This window comes from Pararge aegeria, chromosome 20 (assembly GCF_905163445.1).
Source record: "Pararge aegeria chromosome 20, ilParAegt1.1, whole genome shotgun sequence".
NCBI classification, from domain to species: Eukaryota; Metazoa; Arthropoda; class Insecta; order Lepidoptera; family Nymphalidae; genus Pararge; species Pararge aegeria.
The window spans coordinates 6096497-6115209 of NC_053199.1; the positions used below are offsets into that span (position 1 = coordinate 6096497).

General features: G+C 33.1%; 2 protein-coding genes across 2 annotated transcripts in view; one reads left to right on the top strand and one right to left on the bottom strand.

Moving 5' to 3' along the window:
* The first annotated feature begins 7641 nt into the window (after positions 1 to 7641).
* Positions 7642 to 12890, top strand: LOC120632511. The gene is made up of 5 exons (XM_039902328.1): positions 7642 to 7884; positions 8746 to 8937; positions 10487 to 10631; positions 11424 to 11557; positions 11971 to 12890. Exons 1-5 carry the CDS (start codon positions 7828 to 7830, stop codon positions 12187 to 12189), a joined length of 747 nt encoding a protein of 248 aa, XP_039758262.1. The 5' UTR covers positions 7642 to 7827; the 3' UTR covers positions 12190 to 12890.
* A 2293-nt stretch (positions 12891 to 15183) lies between these two features.
* The window catches only part of LOC120632871, a 137387-nt gene continuing 133857 nt past the window's right edge, over positions 15184 to 18713 (bottom strand). Inside the window, exon 20 of the mRNA XM_039902910.1 lies at positions 15184 to 15632. Coding sequence (XP_039758844.1) covers positions 15184 to 15632 — 449 coding nt within the window. The remainder of the gene's footprint in view (positions 15633 to 18713) is intronic.

Below are 18713 nucleotides of genomic sequence, written 5' to 3' on the forward strand. Positions count from 1 at the left end.
AAAGAATACGTACCTTATAGTATTTACTTTATGAACCATTCACTGTCCACCTAACTACCAGCTTCTAACGCCCCAATTGCCTTTAAAAGATCACTTTCATTGAGAAAGGCGGATTAGCGCCTTAGCACTATTTTCCTTTTTTGTTTTTTTTTATTGACTTTTGAGTTTTGTTTAAATCAAGTTATTTTATCTATTATATTATATCGCTTGTTCATCTGTTTTTTCTCTTTTTAAGATACTATTACTATACTTTACTTTATATAAGCTATCACATTACATAACATATCTCTAACTTAACTGTAAAGTTAGGTGAGATATAAAACTTTGTTTGGTAACCTAACAAAGTAAAAATCATGAATTAATCAGATAAAAAAGTTAAATAAGGAAATTTACCGTTTATAAATATTTATTTATTTGTTGTCTCACAATATATTTGTCGTCTAAGAACTATTGCATTATGGGCCGAGGTTCTATAACATTGAAATCGTACCACATTATGTGACGTAAAACCCTATTATGAAGAGGAGTCGAATTTAGCGTCACAAAATTTTGTGCGTCATCAAGACGTCAACGCGGACGTCAACTTCATTCATTTATAAAGCGCAACACATTAACAATATCAGAATCTAATGATTCATCACCTAATAACCTTGATAATTCAAATCACTCTACGTACTGTTTTGTCCCGTTTTCTGAACGATAAGTAGAATGTTAATGTAAATGTTGCATTTAAATATTATAACATTTAATGGAAATGCAAATCATTAAAAATTACACACAACGAGTTCCAATCGCTCATGCATAAGCCAATAATTCACGGAGCCTGCTTTGCTTTATACAATATACGGAAACATCAAGCGTAAATCCTATCATTTCATACGGATTAAAGCTAAAATTAAAATAATAAATTGTCGTTTAGCACGTGTGCCGTCTGGCAATCAATTCGAAATGTATTAAAATAATTAAAACATGAATGGCTAATGAGTATTACCACACATTAGCGATCGCGAATTGCGGCTTCTCGATTTGTTTTTCAAATGATTAACTTGTTTGTCGTATATATTATGAAATAAAATCTTGAAATATAATGCATTTAGGCTAAAGTGGTGATAAAAATATTATATAAAAATGTACTAGTACGACTTCTAGAGTTAAACGCTAACCTATCACTGCAAAGATAATAACTTTTAAGCAAAATACTTTACTGATTTACGAGTATGGTTTAATCAAAATTTGAAGAAGAAGAATAAATACTTTATTGCACACAAACATGAAAATACACATAAAATAAATTAGTAAAAAAAAATAATTGTATATTATTGAATAATTTCAATATATTTTGTCTAAGGAGCTAAAATCTTTTCTAAAATTGAAATTTGAAACTTTACATTAAGTCCTCCTTTATTCTCATGAACATAGTACCACAGATATTGGTTCAAACGCATAGTAGTATTACAAAGAGATCCTCAATACACATATCGTCAGGTTGTATTCTGGCAAATAAACATTAAATTGGTAGATCCAAGGGATTCGAAACAGTATATGCTATCACAGGCAAAAGCTCTTCGCTTTACCAATTCCGCCACAATTTCCTACCCACCGCTGTAGAAATTTCGATATGCATTTTTAAGTCTCAACTGCGAAGGAAAAGCGGCTTTAATAAAACTAAAAAACATCCTTAAAGTAAGGGTTTGCTTCCGAAGCTTTTTTTTTCCTTTTAAGGACCTGTCTGTTTTGTAGTCTGAAGCTGCAAATAAGTTATAAGTATAGAACAAAGTATTAGGCCTAGATAAAAAGTTGCTGCTAAGCGTTAGCTTAAGCCAAGTAAGTATAAAAAGTAACAACGAAATAAATTGGTTTCTGTTTATTTTGGTTGCTTAACAATTTAGTATGTCGTGAAAGTTTTACTTTGGCTTGAACTATGTCTATGCCTATGCTGAGCAAAGCAATGCCTTTAGACCCGTTTATTTAGGTCGGTTTGAGTGACAGTACTTAGCTATGGTTAAAGTGGTTCTTTTCGGGGTAATACTTTCGACTGACGCCAAGCAAAGACTATTTATCTGGACCTTAGTCTTATGAGAAACTATACTATTAAATAAAGATAGCATTTGTTATCTGTAGTTAAAGAGTAAAACCTTATAAAGCTACAGACAAATTAAAATAAATAACGAATTCCATTGTTATATTTAATTGCCCATTAATTACTTTTTCAAAAGCAATGAAACAAATTATTTTAAAGATCTCCGTAAAAGATAAAACTGCCGACAGTAAAATCGTCTCTCAATTCCCGATTAACCTACTTGCACAATCATAAAAGTTAAATGGCCACAAAACAAATTGGAATTTTCAATACCGATGAGCAAGTTTCGTATTGAGTGCAAGAGGTACCACAAAACATGAAAGGAAAAGTTTCTCGAAAATGTCTTAGGACAAGATTGTTACAACTCGTTTTGAAAGAAAAGTTGCTGGAGAGGAGTCGGTCGGTAGAGCTCTGGTTGCGTAACTTCGTAGACGTTAAGGCGTTGTGCAGGCATAGAAATTTTGGTATCAGAGTTTGCATCCCAACTACCCAATAATACTAGTTTTCATAATTATTCTAATCAAATAATTACATATTATTTCGATGACCGACAGACAAAGTTACTGACTCAACTAATCGCTAAGCTTAAGTGGGACATAGCTCGGAGAACCGAGGAAAGTTGGGGTCCCAATGTGATGGAATGAACTGAGAGATACTTTTATACATATCAAAATATGAGACTTCACAATAACGATCGATTGATTGGTGAAATAATTTTGAAAATCGGTTCAGTAAATCCCGAGATTGCCCATTACAACGTCACAAAATAACAAACGTTACCTTTTTATAATATAATTATGCATTAGGATTGAGGTTCTATAAAATAAAATCACAGGCCAATTTGCGAGCCGCTATAATTATTTTTTTAGTACAATTGTTAAAATAGTATAAACTAAGTTACTCCTGTTTTTCAAGCTTCTCTACTGCGTAATAATAATGAAATGGATAATATTTTGATTATCCGTCTTCATTAATATTTATATGGAGCTTTTCCCCTAATAAGTAAAACCGTCTCCGCTGAAATATCATACACGGATACTCCATTACATTTTTAATGACGGACTTTATATTTACTCTACCTTGGATACATTACATAGTTACGTAAGAGTATAGACAGATTAGGACTACTGGTTGTAGTGCTGATCTGTCTATACTCTTGACTTTTTTATATTCCAACACAAGTTAGGGCTTGACTGCAAGCTCGAGGTGGTAAGTGATGATGCAGTCTAAGGTAGTAGCGGGCTTATCTGTCGGGACAAAAGTGGTTATTAAAACCCGTTTATCCGTTTCCACGTCATAATGCACCGGAACGCTGTATCGTTTGGCGACAAATTTGAAATGTGGTTGATCGCCTTTCTTTTCGCCTGGGGGTTTTGGACGGAAAGATGTCACAATATTTTCCGGTTCACCTCTATTCATATTTAGCAGATACGTGACTAATAATGGATAAGTCGATCACAGCAAAATTCTCTAACGTTAATTTCAATTATAAGTACAAAAAAGACTGATTAAAAAAATATTAATTTAAGCTGGAATCCTGGTCGCTGTAAACATAACCAGCTATAGGTACCATTATAAGCCAAATGTTTAGATAGTCCAGCAACAATTTTGAAGTCGATTGCATAAAATAATACCAATATTATCGAACGTCGCAATATGAGACTGCATTTCAAACGAAATTGAAAGCAAACTAGTGAACTTAATTCGACGCATTCACATGGAACAACTGTGTGCCCGTACGAGGTGAGTATTCCGAGCGAATTTCAACAATAGCATCCAACGCACGTTACTATCGTTCAATTAGTAGCCAAGAGCTGCCCGACACACTGCTGCATAGTCAGCGATATAAAGAATGCACGCTTGTTAGTTTTGTTCGAACCGTCGTACCTACTACAAAACATGAAGTACATAGGCTGTATTCGATAGCATTTGTTTATTTTATTCCACTACAAGTTGCGCTTCACTGCAATCTCAACTGGTTGTAAGTCATGATGAATATTGGATAGAAGCAGGCGTTATTTTGCGGTAGTCCAAGATTCTTTACGAAAATTAAACTTAATTTGCTTCGCGAAAAGCAGAAGAATATGTATGGTGTAATTAACAATTTCTTCAATCTTTATACCCCACACAAACGTTTAGTTACATAGTCACAGTCGTAACAAATATTCATTGTACAGATTGAAGAATATATAAATTAAACTATACAGATGCTCCTGCTTTACGAGGAGGATAGAAAATTAAGCTTAATTTTCTTAAGTGATGATGTGGTCTAAGATGTTAGCGAGTTAAGATGCTGTTATGGCAATTTCATTAAACCTATACCCTTTATCAGTTTCTATGCGGCATCGTACCGTAATACAAAATCGCTTGGAAGCACGTCTTCGATGTTAGGATGTTAACTAGGCATGGTCCAAGTAAGAGACCAGATCAAGAAAAAATCAGAAATTATAATTTCCCATATTGTCACCGCTGGGAATCGAACCCGGGACTTGCTCCTCCGCGCCTAAGCAATCTTGAAAATAAAGGTGTTTAAACAATTATTAGTGTAAAATTAAATGCATACTATACATATACTTTCTATATTCTATTTGCATATAAGAAAAGTAGTAAGTTAAACACTTAATAGGGGAAAATAAAAAGGTTAAGAATATTCCATAATGGTATAGACTAAAAAGAATTGTAACTAAAAATAACCATCTAAATAAAGAATAAAACTATAGCGTATGCAAAGTTTTTACTTTACATGACTTATCTAAGTAAAATTTAAGTAAGCTATTGTATGGTATGTTGGTTTAGAAATTTCATTATTAATTTAATCAAAGCCAAAGTGCAATGATATTTTAAACGTACATGCAAACTGAATATTGCAGGCACGTAAACATTTGAAAATTGTTGTTTCGCTTTGCATAAGTAAACATTTGTCCTCTTGGTCTCATTTATATCAAGCGAAATATGAGATAAGATTTTGAGTATTGACGACGTCGCCTTTCAACCTTTAACGTTTGATTATATTATATGCGGTTTAACACATCGTGATATGAATTCATAAGTAAAGATTCGCGCTAGTTTAATATTTAAAAGCAACGTGTGGTTTTAACGGATATAGAAAACCTACTTTAAATATTCAGCTAGACATCTATATTCAATCGCCCGAAACAATTTTCACGTAAACAAGCTAACGCCTTAAAGTCTAACAATTCAGTGGGTCACTAACAGATGGCGTTGTTTCAACTGAAACTGAAAGAAGGTTCATTATTTAGACTTGTTATAACAAATTACATTTCGTATTATAATGCGTCGCAGTTCATTAACTATGCAAAAATGTCCCGCTTTTTTCGGACAAAATACACTTTTTACATTAAAAATTCTCTATGTTTTCATGAACTTATTACACAGTGAATTTCATAGCTCTTTCAAATAGTAGGTACCAAACTACAGAAAACTCTTGTTGGATATTCAAAAGTTGTAACACGCTAGTTTGATCCTATGTAATGAATTTATAGTAAGCTTTGAATTTAGCGTACTCTTTTTTGCTTTTTTGTATCGTTACATCTAACTAAGCTAGCAAAGAGTTCTTACTATTTTAAATATCTTTTTTATATAATTTTGTATTTGTTTAAATAAATATAAATATGTTTTGTAACTCGGAAACTGCTTTGACGATTTGGATACAGCCTATTTCCTATAAAAAAACAACATGATCCATTATTCAAAATTTGACTATAGAAAAATCACGATTAAGCAAAAAAAACGCTGAGAATAAATTTGGTACCAGGGACTTAAAATGAAATCCCGATAGTAATTCTACACGTAAAATCAACAAGGTTATAGTTGTTTCTTTATTTTTGGATAAGGTTGTTAAACAATAGATGATTTGTATAAATGTTTTACAACGTAAAACCTAAATCACAACGTAAACATTGGCTTCAGCCAATTAATGTTTGATGAAATTTACATATGTCTTAGTGCTTTGGAGAATACGATTAGTTATCGAGCCCAATCATGCACGCAAACTCACATTGGAGGTAGGTTTCAGCTCTACATCTGTCCCTCAAATGAGAAAAGAGGAGCGAAAAGAGATTCTAAGCAATAGAACATAGAGCCCATTGTGATTACTATAATGAATCTGTATCGTCACAATCATAGTTAATAATAATAGATTTTTTTACGGTCAATTGAATTAGTAGGTAGCGACCCTACTTTCTGAGTCTAAGACCGTGGGTTCGATTCCCACAAATGGAAGATATTTGTGTGATGAACATTAATGTTATTCAGCGTCTGGGTGTTTACGATTAAACATGTATCTAGCACTATTTTTCCACTAGAATGCCAAATATCAAGGTTCAAAACCATTATTAAAAAAAAATCCGCTGCCTGTTTATGTACGAATGTTTTAATTTGATGCTATACAGCCACCATGTTGTTTTCTTTCGACTAGTTTATAGGCAGTATCAGTCTAAATTACCTATATGAGAACTAGCTGTGGCTTGCGTTCTTTGTCCGATTTATCACGTTTTTTACAAATCCTGAGGGAGCCATTAGTTTTTCTCGGAGAAACAGAAGCCTATGCTACTTATCGTACTCTCAATTTACTGTATGCCGGGAACAAGTTGATTGGTGGCTTATTTAGGGCTTAAAGGACAAGCAAACAAACATATTTTCGCATTTACGATATTAGTAAGGATTCTAACGATAACCCATTCATGCAATTTTAAAAATTTAAAAGTGATGATGGAATAAAAAACTAACATAGGTCAATGCTCACTAAAAACATAACACTCCTTTCTTTCGTATGTGGTGCAATAATTATTATATCCATAATAGACACTAAGGCAAACACTATATCAAACAGATGGAACTATTTGAATGAAAACATTCGTTAATGGTTATTCAAACGTGTGAATTGTATGTAAACAATTTGAGCCACTATAAACAAAGAGTTTTGACTTTTAAGCATAAAGCCTCAGCCATATCTACCTGATTTTATAAATCTAACATTTTTTTAGTGATGCCGGATAGATTACTCTACCAAATTTATTAATTAAATCGTCGTATCTTTTATTTTGCAATTCCTGCAGTGTATATTGCAAAATTATTTTTTTTAGTAATTGAAAAAAAAGAGACTACAAAATATGTAGAGACGCGTGATAAAAAGTAAAACATCGGCCTGTGAAACGTCAGAAACAATTAATAAATATCAATTTAAAATGGCTATTTTTATTTTTTGAACTCCGCGGATGCGCTTACCGGCATTTTGGGGCAAAAATATTTTATGCTGTTTGTCTCGAGAATATATAGCGACTAAGCCGAACATAGCATTAAAACGAAGAAAACATAGAGACTTTTCTATTTAACATAGATAGAAAAATGTAATCTTATTAAAATTATTATAACCAAGTACTCGGAATACATAGGCCTAAGAAGTATCGTTAACGATACATACAAAACGTCACATATAACACTGTGCTGAAGCCCTAATCATAACAATCAGCCGCTCAAACTGAGACGTAAAGCAAAACAAGAACGGACAAAGAAACAAGCAGTCATTCCGTACACGGCCATTGGACACTACTAAACTAAGTGATTAACTAACAGTGTTAATTACAATTGAACTAAAATATTTGAAATAGATAATTACAGTGTTTTATGGTTCACAAATTTTATAATTGAAGGCTAAATGATATTTATAGTTTTTAGAACAATGCCAAATATGAAAAGTTGACATGTGAAGTGATAAAAAAGCGGAAATGAGTCGCAATACCTGCATTGTTCTGGTTTCTATATTTATTGCTCTTACATTACAGGTTTGTACGCGTATGTAACTTTACTTCAATTTAGCTACCTATTATAAATGGTTTGGAAACCAAATTTTATGAATATTAATTAAGCTCGTCGTATTGAAACTAAATAAAATTCCTAGTTAATTGATTTTGTCTGTTGCGAATATAAATTGGTTTATTTTGGATTTGACCCGGATTTTTTATTGACTCGCGGTTTTTCATTTACACATGGGCATAGCTCTGGGAAAAATACGTTACAGGTAACGTGTGATTTGTTGACCTAGATACAAATTTGAAATTGTCTCTACATTTCATATGAGTTTGAACCTAGCGAACGTAATGTTCTTATGTTTCATGTTAATAAATTAGAAAATCTTATCGTATTCTCACTTAACCGTTAGAGAACTCAACACACCTTTGAAAGTTTCCTTTGTTAAAGTGCACTATATATTATCTCAATGATTGAATCAATGTTTGGGAAGGCACTGGCCCCTAAGATACGGGATTTCCTAGTTTAGGGGTCAGGATTCCAAAGATTTATTGTACTGAGTTTTATTAATTGTAGAGACTTATTAACAACACCGCAAAATCACCCTTTGTTGTAGGAGGAACAATAAACAGCTCTGTTATAAACAAATAGATTTTTGATGTGTGATTTTTGAACAAAATTGTTTATAATTTTACACGGTTTTCTTAGCAATGTTTATGGGTTTATTACCTATTAGATTTTTGCATAATAAGGTCAGAGAGTACTTTTCCTCTAATATTTCCATCGTTCATTTGCAACTTTTGACAAAACAACTATTTGCTGGACCTTTGCAATATAAAATCTTTGTTACCAATAAAAACCAATTATAAACAGTACTCATTGTATGTTCTCTTCAGATAACGGATTTCCAGGACAATCTAATAAATGGCTACCGCACGCTTATCGCGGATATCCAGCTACGGACACAAAAGTCCCGTGAGGACATGGACACTCTAGTGTCACAGATCAAACTCCTTATGAAGAATGAAGCAGACAAAGCTATCAACTATATGACGGTGTATCTCGAACAGATATCTCTATATTTTCAGGTAATCTTACGTGATATTCATACTTGATGAGAAAGCTAGGGGTTTTCTCTGACCAAGTATTGAAGGAGGAGTGTTAGGTGCGCCATAGTTCAATCGCTTCGTTGCACGTTTTGAGGTTTGAGGTTTGCTATGTTATCATCGGTCGAATTTTAACCATAGGTGATCAGTAGTAAAAATAACAGCTGCCCATGCCACTTGACACTGGCTGGCACTGGGTACTGTGTGCTGTTTTAGTACTGCGAAACCCCATAAATCAAAAGAAGAAGAAGAACAGCAATTGATCTTAAAATCAACTGAATCATTTGGATAGCACAAATATTTGTAATCATTACAATGTTCCTCAGTTTAAAAAATAGCATAGTAAATACCTAAATTTATTATTTGTTTTGGAATTTTCACCAGTCAGTTTTGCTGTTACAATGTTCTATGTAGCGAGAAAGTAACTACACTTTGACAGCCGGTTGGCGCAGAGGGCAGTGACCCTGCTTTCCGCGTCCAAGGCCGTGGATTCGATTCCCACAAGTGGAAAATTGTTTGTGTAATGAACGTGAATGTTTCTCAGTGTCTGGGTGTATATCTGTATATTATAAGTATTTATGTGTATTATATTCATAAAAGTATTAATCAGCTATCTTAGAACCCATAACACAAGCTACGCTTACTTTGGGGCTATACAGCGATGTGTGTATTGTCATAGTGTGTTTATTTATTATTTATTTATTATTAACTACAATAATAAAAAACAAATATTTCATAATATCTACAAAGAAAATTACATTATTACTTTACCACAAGATAAAACTTCATTAAACATAAAGAGAACCCTAACTCACTATTAATTCAATTCTAAAAAGTAAAAAGTTAATTGAAAAGACTTTTAATGTGTGAAATTCTCCAACAAAGTAAAATCACAAAAAACATTAGATTCATAACACGAACGCGTCATATAGCAAATGTGAAAAATGAGGTCCATTTCTGAAATAAAAGGGAAAAATTTGAAATAAGAATGTATAACATTGCACGTTCTCCTCTTAGCCGTCTGAGGAGTAGAATACATGAGCAAGTCGTCGCCTCCAACGGAAATACTACTGGGACACTGTAAGCACTCTTACACCGTAACAAATGCAGTGTAATGCATTGCGACTACGAGTTACATATAAATGAACAGTATCTGGGTAACATATTTATTAAAGTAAATCTGAAGATAATGCTTTGCAAACATAATAAAATAGCAGTAATAGATAACAGCTAAAGTTACTTAATCTCAGCAGTGTAACAAAACCGAAAGAAACTGTTGGAACGTATCTATTTTTCTAATTTTGGAAAATAATTGCACTTAATAATTTTTTTTATAATATGAACTGAAATATGTAAAATCCAGTGGCAGAATTTCATGTTACAAATAAGTAATTTCTTGCTCGAACTAACAAATGCAGGTTTTACCTCAATTATAACTATAAACGTCAAATAAACAGCGGTATCTAGCAAAATTAGATGCAACAAAAAAACTTAGAGAGTGAAGCGTTTCCTGATTTACTAAACGTTTCAGGTAATAATTCACGATCGCAAACCCCGGAATGGCACTTACTGCAAGGAGAGCATTGTGAAATTACTGGGCGAGAATTTGCAGCTGGCTGATGAAAATGTTACATTATGCCTTGCTTTAGGATATCAACGGGTTCAACGATTACCAGGTTACGATAATACTCTAAAAACTATTATAAGCCATCTTCTTCAGCCGTTAACAATTAGAGATAAAAACTGGGCTGATGGTTTTATTTGCTCTTCAAGATAAGGGGGTAAAAAACGTTAATATTTTTACTTCGGAATGGTACTAATATTTTTTTAACCAACAAAACTTTATGCCTAACAATTTTGCTCCGGGAATTAAGTCCAGGACTTTGTGATCTGCAGTTAAATTGGCAAGAATTCTGGGTTATTTATAGATAGGCAGAGCAAGAAATAATATTAGTATTTTAGTTTTTTTTTTACAAGTTTAAAACGAGAGATAAGTAAATTGGTATTGACTCTACATTTTTACTCAATAGTATTATATCAGAAGATTACTTCGTTACATTAAACTGTGATTCTACATATTATAAAACATAATATTTTTAGGGACCGGTCTCCGGTCTACGGATACGATTGTCAACCTAATCCCCGGACGACCGACATATTGTGAATGTTGTGAACCTCCATACTACATGTGACTTCGTTTTATTTTGGCACAGTCTTCCTTGTTTACCGTCGTACGTGCTTACACTGGGGGCCGCGCAGGATGTGTTGAAAACAAACCTATGTTTGTACAATAATATGCGACTAGATACTGCATTATAAAGTTTCAACTAGAGAATTTATTGAGTTATTCTTCGCATGTCTGGTCGCATTTATTTCTAAATATAGTTAACTACATTGATCGATAATGTGGTCGCAAAATTTTGTTGTTTCAAGCGGGTATTAATAAAATTCATTCGCCACAATTGCAGAGAAATTACAAGTACACTTCGAAACATTAGAGAACCTCAAGAAATATTCAGCTTCAAAGCTATTTGAGTGTCAGAAACAACAACAAGTGGGCGGCAACTGCTCTCACGAAAGTCAAGACCTTGAAAGGACAGTGGTGTGTATCTGTTAATAACTTCGTAGGAATGACCCATCTCAACCGATTTTAATCAAACTTATGTCCGAATCATTTTCCCACTGAGAGTAGACCTATAAATCTGAAATGTGGTTGTGTTAGAAAATCATCTTGATTTTCCAGCTTAATACTATTCGCATATTATATCAACTAAACATCGACTGGACTAAAATTAAAGCACTTGAAAGTGAGCTCCAGTTAAATTCATAACCTATTAATTTCGTACCTACTTGCTACATAAATATTATCACAACTGGTTAGAATAGTTATTCAAAATAAGAAAATAGCGTGTTCTGTACGCTACATATTATGAAAGGGTACATGGATTTCGTATAACTTTCTGGAGGGCCCTCAAATGCTAGATTATCTTGAATATAGATCTCTTTTATTTTCAGTTTTTGTACGAAACCTCACCATTCCCGGTAGTGATGGCGGAGATTGCAATACACGGCTTCAAAGAGGTGTCGGACCTAAGTGTCTGCCTCAAAGACATAATCTCGAGGATGATGACACATTCAGTGAAAGTCATTGGGGACTTCAACAGATGCATTCACAACATTGAAATGCCAAAACTGAAGTACCTACTCAAATTTATGAAGAAGTACGCACGATAATATTACAGCGTATAAAATAAGCATAGCATAAGATTATGCAAGATTAGAAGAAGATTAAGCATGCACTAGAAATTAATGCATTAAATTTATTTTAAACTTAAGGGTAAATAAAAAAATAACTTGAATCTTGATAGTAAAATAATAGTAAATTTTTAACGGTTCGTGTTATTTACATTGTTTGTACCAAAATATGATGAATAGCAACTTCATTTTATAACACGACAGTTAACTGAAATGAATAAGTAGGCAAGTGTTCTTAGAAATCGAAACATAATCATTAGAATTCATAGAAACGAAAGCTCTTACAAAACTCATAAATACATCCACTTTGATCCGTTCTTACATAAACCTATTCAGAGTTAATTCTGCGAACACCTTATTAATTGCTGGATAGTAAGCAACTTGTAGATAGAAATATTATTATCCACCTAACTCAAATACTTGTTCGTTAAGTACTTTTGAGAGATAATAGCAGTTCTACGTAGTCTGTAGTAGAAATGTTACTAGCGTACCGGAACACTTAACAGGAGAGCTTCACTGAGTACCAAGTAAAGGATCACGCGACAAACCGCGACATAATTCTCGAGCGCTTTTTCAAAGCATGGGTTATAAATGGTCTTATGCAATTCAGGATTGAGTTGTAAATAGTGTTATATTAGCAAAATATTACAATTACTATGACAGTATTAATCGCGAGAGCTAAAGTAAATATTTATTAATTCATTTATCTATATTATTCTTTAGCCACGCGTTTGGCCAAATCGCAATTATCCAATCATGGCAATACATTATCAATCAAATTAAATGCTCTAGTATAAAAATCCAATTCCACCCTTGGATTAGTTACATTTTTATTTACTTTATGTTACAAACTTTTGTGTAATTTTTAGGTACAAGTTTTTTTACTGTTTCTGTGTTCTCTTCGTGGACTTTTGTTCCTTTAAAGGAAACACACAATTTTTAATTTCTTATCTATAGTTTCGGAAAAATTTATTTATAATAAAATAAATATAAAATTAATATTAAAATTCGGGTGCGTAACACGCAATTAAACGTCTTATAAAACTATAACGGTCATATTAATAGTTTTACAACCTCATAAATCCATAAAAAGCATTGTAATAATAAAAAGCGAAGGTTTTTTTACTGTAGTTTCATTTTATTTTAATGAAAAAGTGTTCTTGTATAAACACTTATTTTTTTTTAACGCTTTTGTGTGTCAAGGCCCAATTAGTATTTTTTGCTGTTAGAGCAATGCTGGAATTTAAGAGGGTGGGGTGTCCTAAAAAACGTTTATACGGAAAATATTTTTCCACCAATGTAAAACAATGTGCCCATTAATATATTTTATTTCATATATTATGTGGAATGTAGAAATTTTACGTTACAAATAATTAATGAGCCCCGCTAAACCAAATTGCTTGCTTGTAGACTTAGAAAAAGTAGCTAATTAGCTGGAATAGAAATACTTCTTGGAATACTGGTTTTATTGCTCTGTTTGAAACGAAATGATTAGACGCAATGGCAAGGCGGAGATAAAATCTAAGATTGAATGTACTTTGGTACCGAAGGGCTGATAGAGTATATTCACCCAAGCCACCAATTTAAAACCAATGCCAAGTTTCAACAGGACACCTTGTAAGTTAACTGTAACTTAGCTAGTTATGTAGTCGCAGACTGACGCAAGAGTTGCAGAATCTATTTTATTACCTGCTGAAAAATAGACGAAAGAAGTCACGACTAAATGTAGTTAAATAATGTGAATTCATGAGATAGTAAAAAAAACTGCAACGACCACTACTTGACAAAAGAAACCCTAAAAGTTGATAAACGGAGACTTTTAGGAGTACAAAAAAAAACCAGCTTTACCAACAATAAAGAAATTTGCTGAACCAAGTCTAGACATGAAAAGCGGATCATTATTTTTAATACTGAATATGTGTGACAGTGTGCGATTTACTCTATATCAATAGTAGGTTCATTATTTTATCATCTTTTTCAAGTTTTGTAATATACCAATCCTCCATTACAATGCATGTCAGTTGATAACGATTATTAGTTACTAATTCCATACGGTTAGATAGTAACTTAAACACTGTCAATACTATGAACTAAACTGCACGATAAAATAGTTTACACTTTACAACAATATCACTATTAAACTAACAAACAATGTACATAACCAATTTTTTTTATTTAACAAATCAAATAGGAGATTCAACAATTTTATCATTATATCTTTATTTACGTGTCGAAATAGATAAGAGTATAACTTTTATGGGTTTTATGTTGTTTAGCTTATTTTTTTTGTATTTAAATGTCCGAAAACCATGTCTAGTAGCAATATTAAGATAATTGATATTCAGCGATATAAAAGTGTAAGATACGTCACATAAAAAGAGTGCTGATGGTCTGATTTCGCAGTTCCTGATTCATAAAATTGCTAGTTAAAATCAATGTCATTATATAAACCTAATTTATTACAATAAACCTGACTTATTTCTTGTAACTTCTGACTTAATATACTAGGGCTTCATCAACACTCTCGTCAAAGAAGAAGACCTTAAGCGATCTCCCAGTATCATTTTAAATTATCAGATATTATGCTAGAGCAAATCGTACAATTAAATATTCGATACAACAAAATATTATATTCTTTAATTTACTAATGTATTCAACATCAATTCGGATGATGAATTTTCGCGCTGGTTGACTGTCAGCGTTCTTTTTACGTGACGTGGACGTAAGTTATAATGTATCTTTAAGCTACTGTAATTCAAATTGTAGATATTTTTATACAACCATGTTTAGTTACAATAATTGGAATTATATCATTTCCAATTCCGATATAGTAGTTGTATGTCTTTATTTAACTAATGAATTAGGTTCTAAGAACCCATCGAAAGTTCGTTGAAAAATATTTACATTGTGTCTCCCATAGTTTGAAAACCAAGATAGAGTGAGTTCATCTGAAAACTATAGGATAGGTATCTTCTAGATAACACTCACCAGCAATATGACAACATCGGAAGAACACGGCTGATACTTCAATAGCCTGCTAAACCTCAAGGTCCTTTGAGCCATAGTCAAAGGACCCACAGGCCTAGACACGTGTATAAGTGGTGACGGTGGTGGATGTGGCGGTGGTGTTGACATGGAAGGCAAGTTACGACGAACAGTCTCCAAAGGAACAGTTCGAGCCACCAAAGTATCACTTCCGACAGAGTTCACACTACCACTGAACATGTTCATCAAGTCACCGATAGACCCGCCACCGCTAGAACCTCCGTTACACCGCAGTTTATCCAAGTCAGTGAGACTTGAGCCTCGACGGACTCGTAAGCGAGAACCACTTGCATTCGAACGGTTGGATTCAAAAGTTTGCTCGCGACGTATATCGGCCTCGCTGACAGCATGGCACTTTTTACTTCGCACCATTTTTACTCGATCATAAACATAACATGGACCATTAGTAAATTAGTTGTGCCAGTAACAGATCACGGCAATAACTACAAAAGTACTGACGGTTAAAACTTTTCTGTTTTCACCTGAAGTTAAATAAATTTGCATATAAATGGGCGATAGGTGCGCGTGCGTCGCTATCATTAGGGCCACGGACACCCGCAGGATAGCGATAACACGTCCTCGCCGGTTTCCGTTGACATTGTTTAATGTAGAGTCAAAATAAACTTTAATATCTTTCTACTTTTACCGATGTGCGTACGGTACAGCGTCTGTTTGCGGACTGAGGGATTGCGTAGTCTTGGTTTGCGTGGACAGAGTGACCGAGTAGAACTAAAGTGATCGAGTTCAAAGGCGTCGAGGGACTCGGTGGGAGGCACTACTTAACCACTAACCAACGGGACGTCTTAAGGAGAAACATGTAAAAAATGTTCGATGACTCAAAGATTTTATTTTACACATAAAATTAAATAACTTAGTTTTATGGAAAGCATAACGTATTGTATTTGAATTTACTATTCTATTTTATTGGAGTAGCAAATTTAAGCATATTGGAAGGAATTTCATAGTGTTTCAGAGTTAGCGAAATTATGAGAAGTTTCAATTGTAAATAAAGGTTGTTTGCCAAACTTAAATAACAACTGCTTAATCTGACTTAAAAATATTTAATGACTCTCTTAAGAACCTACTTCAAAAATTCAAAATTCAAAATTCAAAATTCATTTATTTCAAGTAGGCCTAAGCAGTAGGAATAAGCAGTAGGAATAAGCACTTTTGAAACGTCAAGTCTGTCTGTTTGTAGTGATTCTACCACCGGTTCGGAAGGCAGATTCTACCGAGAAGAAGCCGGCAAGAAACTCAGCAGTTGCTCTTTTCCAACATCAATTTACATTTTGCATTTTAACATTCATTTTTCTATCTTGTGAGAGCTGAAAGCGGAGCCGGCTGCTTCCAAGCAACCTTGTCATTAAAAAATTCATCAATTGCATAGTAACCTCGCTGTAATAAATGTGTTTTAACAAATTCTTTAAACTTGTGCATTGGCAGGTCCAAAATCACCTTAGGAATCATATTATAAAAGCGTATACTCAATCCCACAAATGATCCCTGTACCTTACGCAGACGATATGCAGATGACACTAATTTATGACCATTTCTTGTAAGTCGACTGTTTATGTCCACTTTTTGTTTATAAAGACTAATATGTTGTCTTACAAATACTATATTGTTATAAATATATTGTGAAGCTAGTAAATATGCCTATTTCTTTAAACTTCTCACGGAGGGATTCGCGTGATTTAAGTTTATATATTGACCGTACAGCTCTTTTCTGCAATATAAATATAGTTTCGATATCAGCTGCTTTACCCCATAACAAGATTCCATAGGACATAACACTATGAAAGTACGCAAAATAAACTAGCCTAGCTATTTCAACGTCAGTAATCTGTCTATTTTTTCTGACTGCGTAGGCAGCCGAGCTTAGTTTACCCGCTAGTGAATCTATATGGGCACCCCACTGTAGCTTATTATCCAAGGTCACGCCCAGAAAAAAACTGTTGAAACTACTAGACAAAAAAACTTCCAGTGGAATACTCGTAAAAATAAAAAATACTGACTAGCAAATGTAATGTAATTTATGTAAGACTGAATTAATTGCAGCTGGTTTTTAAAACACCATTTGTTCTATAAATTTTGACCATTGGCAATTTTTATTGGAATATGTTAAAATTACGTGGCAAGAATGTTATATCAAAAGAATGTTATAACGTTCTTAATGAAACGACTTAGAAGTAAATCTATTTTCAATTGAGAAAAAATATATCCCGAAATATAGAATTTGAAGTAGGTACAAACCTAATCTTGCTCGTAGTTGAATCCACCGTGATTTTGTATAGGCGGGTAACGAAGCCACAAACCGATCGAAGCCCAAAAGGTTTGTGCGAAGTAATCAAAGCCTATATAAAATTAAAATATATATTTTTTAAACTTGTCGCGGTAGGTCAAAATCCTTAAATGAAAAATTATTGAAAAAAAACAACCAAGATTCGGTTTCAAAGGCATTATTAAGAGTTACATTAATGTAAAATTGGAGTATTTCTTGAAACTATTTTTATCGATCGGAAAAACTAAGCAGAACACCACAGAGTAAATGTATCGCTTAAACATCGGGCCTAAGTTGTGTTCAACCAATCATCACTAATGTTACTTGAAATATTATCAGAATCTTCAAATATTCATATTTGCTGGAAAAATAATGTCCTAGGGTAGCTTAATTTTTATGTGCATATTAAAATGCATTTATACAAACTATAAATTGATTTGCTCTCTGTAACTGACGCTGTTAAATTTCGAACTTGTTTCTTACTTAGTACTTTTAGATTTTAAATGTCATATAGAATCCTCACCGAATGTCCTTTTCCTCAAAAAAGACAGATGATTTAAAGTAAGAAAACTCGTAGGTACGTAAGATTTACAGTAAGAGACTCTGTGTTAACGTAAGCTTTAGTTATGTGCAAGCTACACAAGGTCGTTCCATTATGAGTTCAGTAACAGCCTTTTCGCATTTCTCAGCGGTGGCCCACGTATTAAGGCTTTTTCGCAGCGGGATTAAAATACAATGGTTTGTCCTTAGATGTGATATAATCTTGTTCTTTTTCAAAAAGAAAAAATATATTACGTATTGAACTTGTGCAACAACTAACTTTTTCGTGAATATTAACCTTTCTTATTTAAGATTAAACGCAAATAAGTTAAATAATATTTGTTTCATAAAAGGTTTCTACAGATTTATAGATTTACTCAAAATACTCAAAATATTGATTTACATTGGTACAGTTGTACTACCAAGTAAATGTACCTAAAATGAATTTGGCCGGTAAAAAAGTTAAGATAGTTCTGTTGATGCAGTTAGTTTAATTAAAACAAAAAAGCACCGTTATTTTGCCATTTACAATATTTTCGTAGAATGCTTCATGATGTTTTAATGATTTTTAAAAATGAACTTCATAAAACTTAAAACGAAACAATGTTTGATTTGTCGTCAAAATATAACTGTGTTT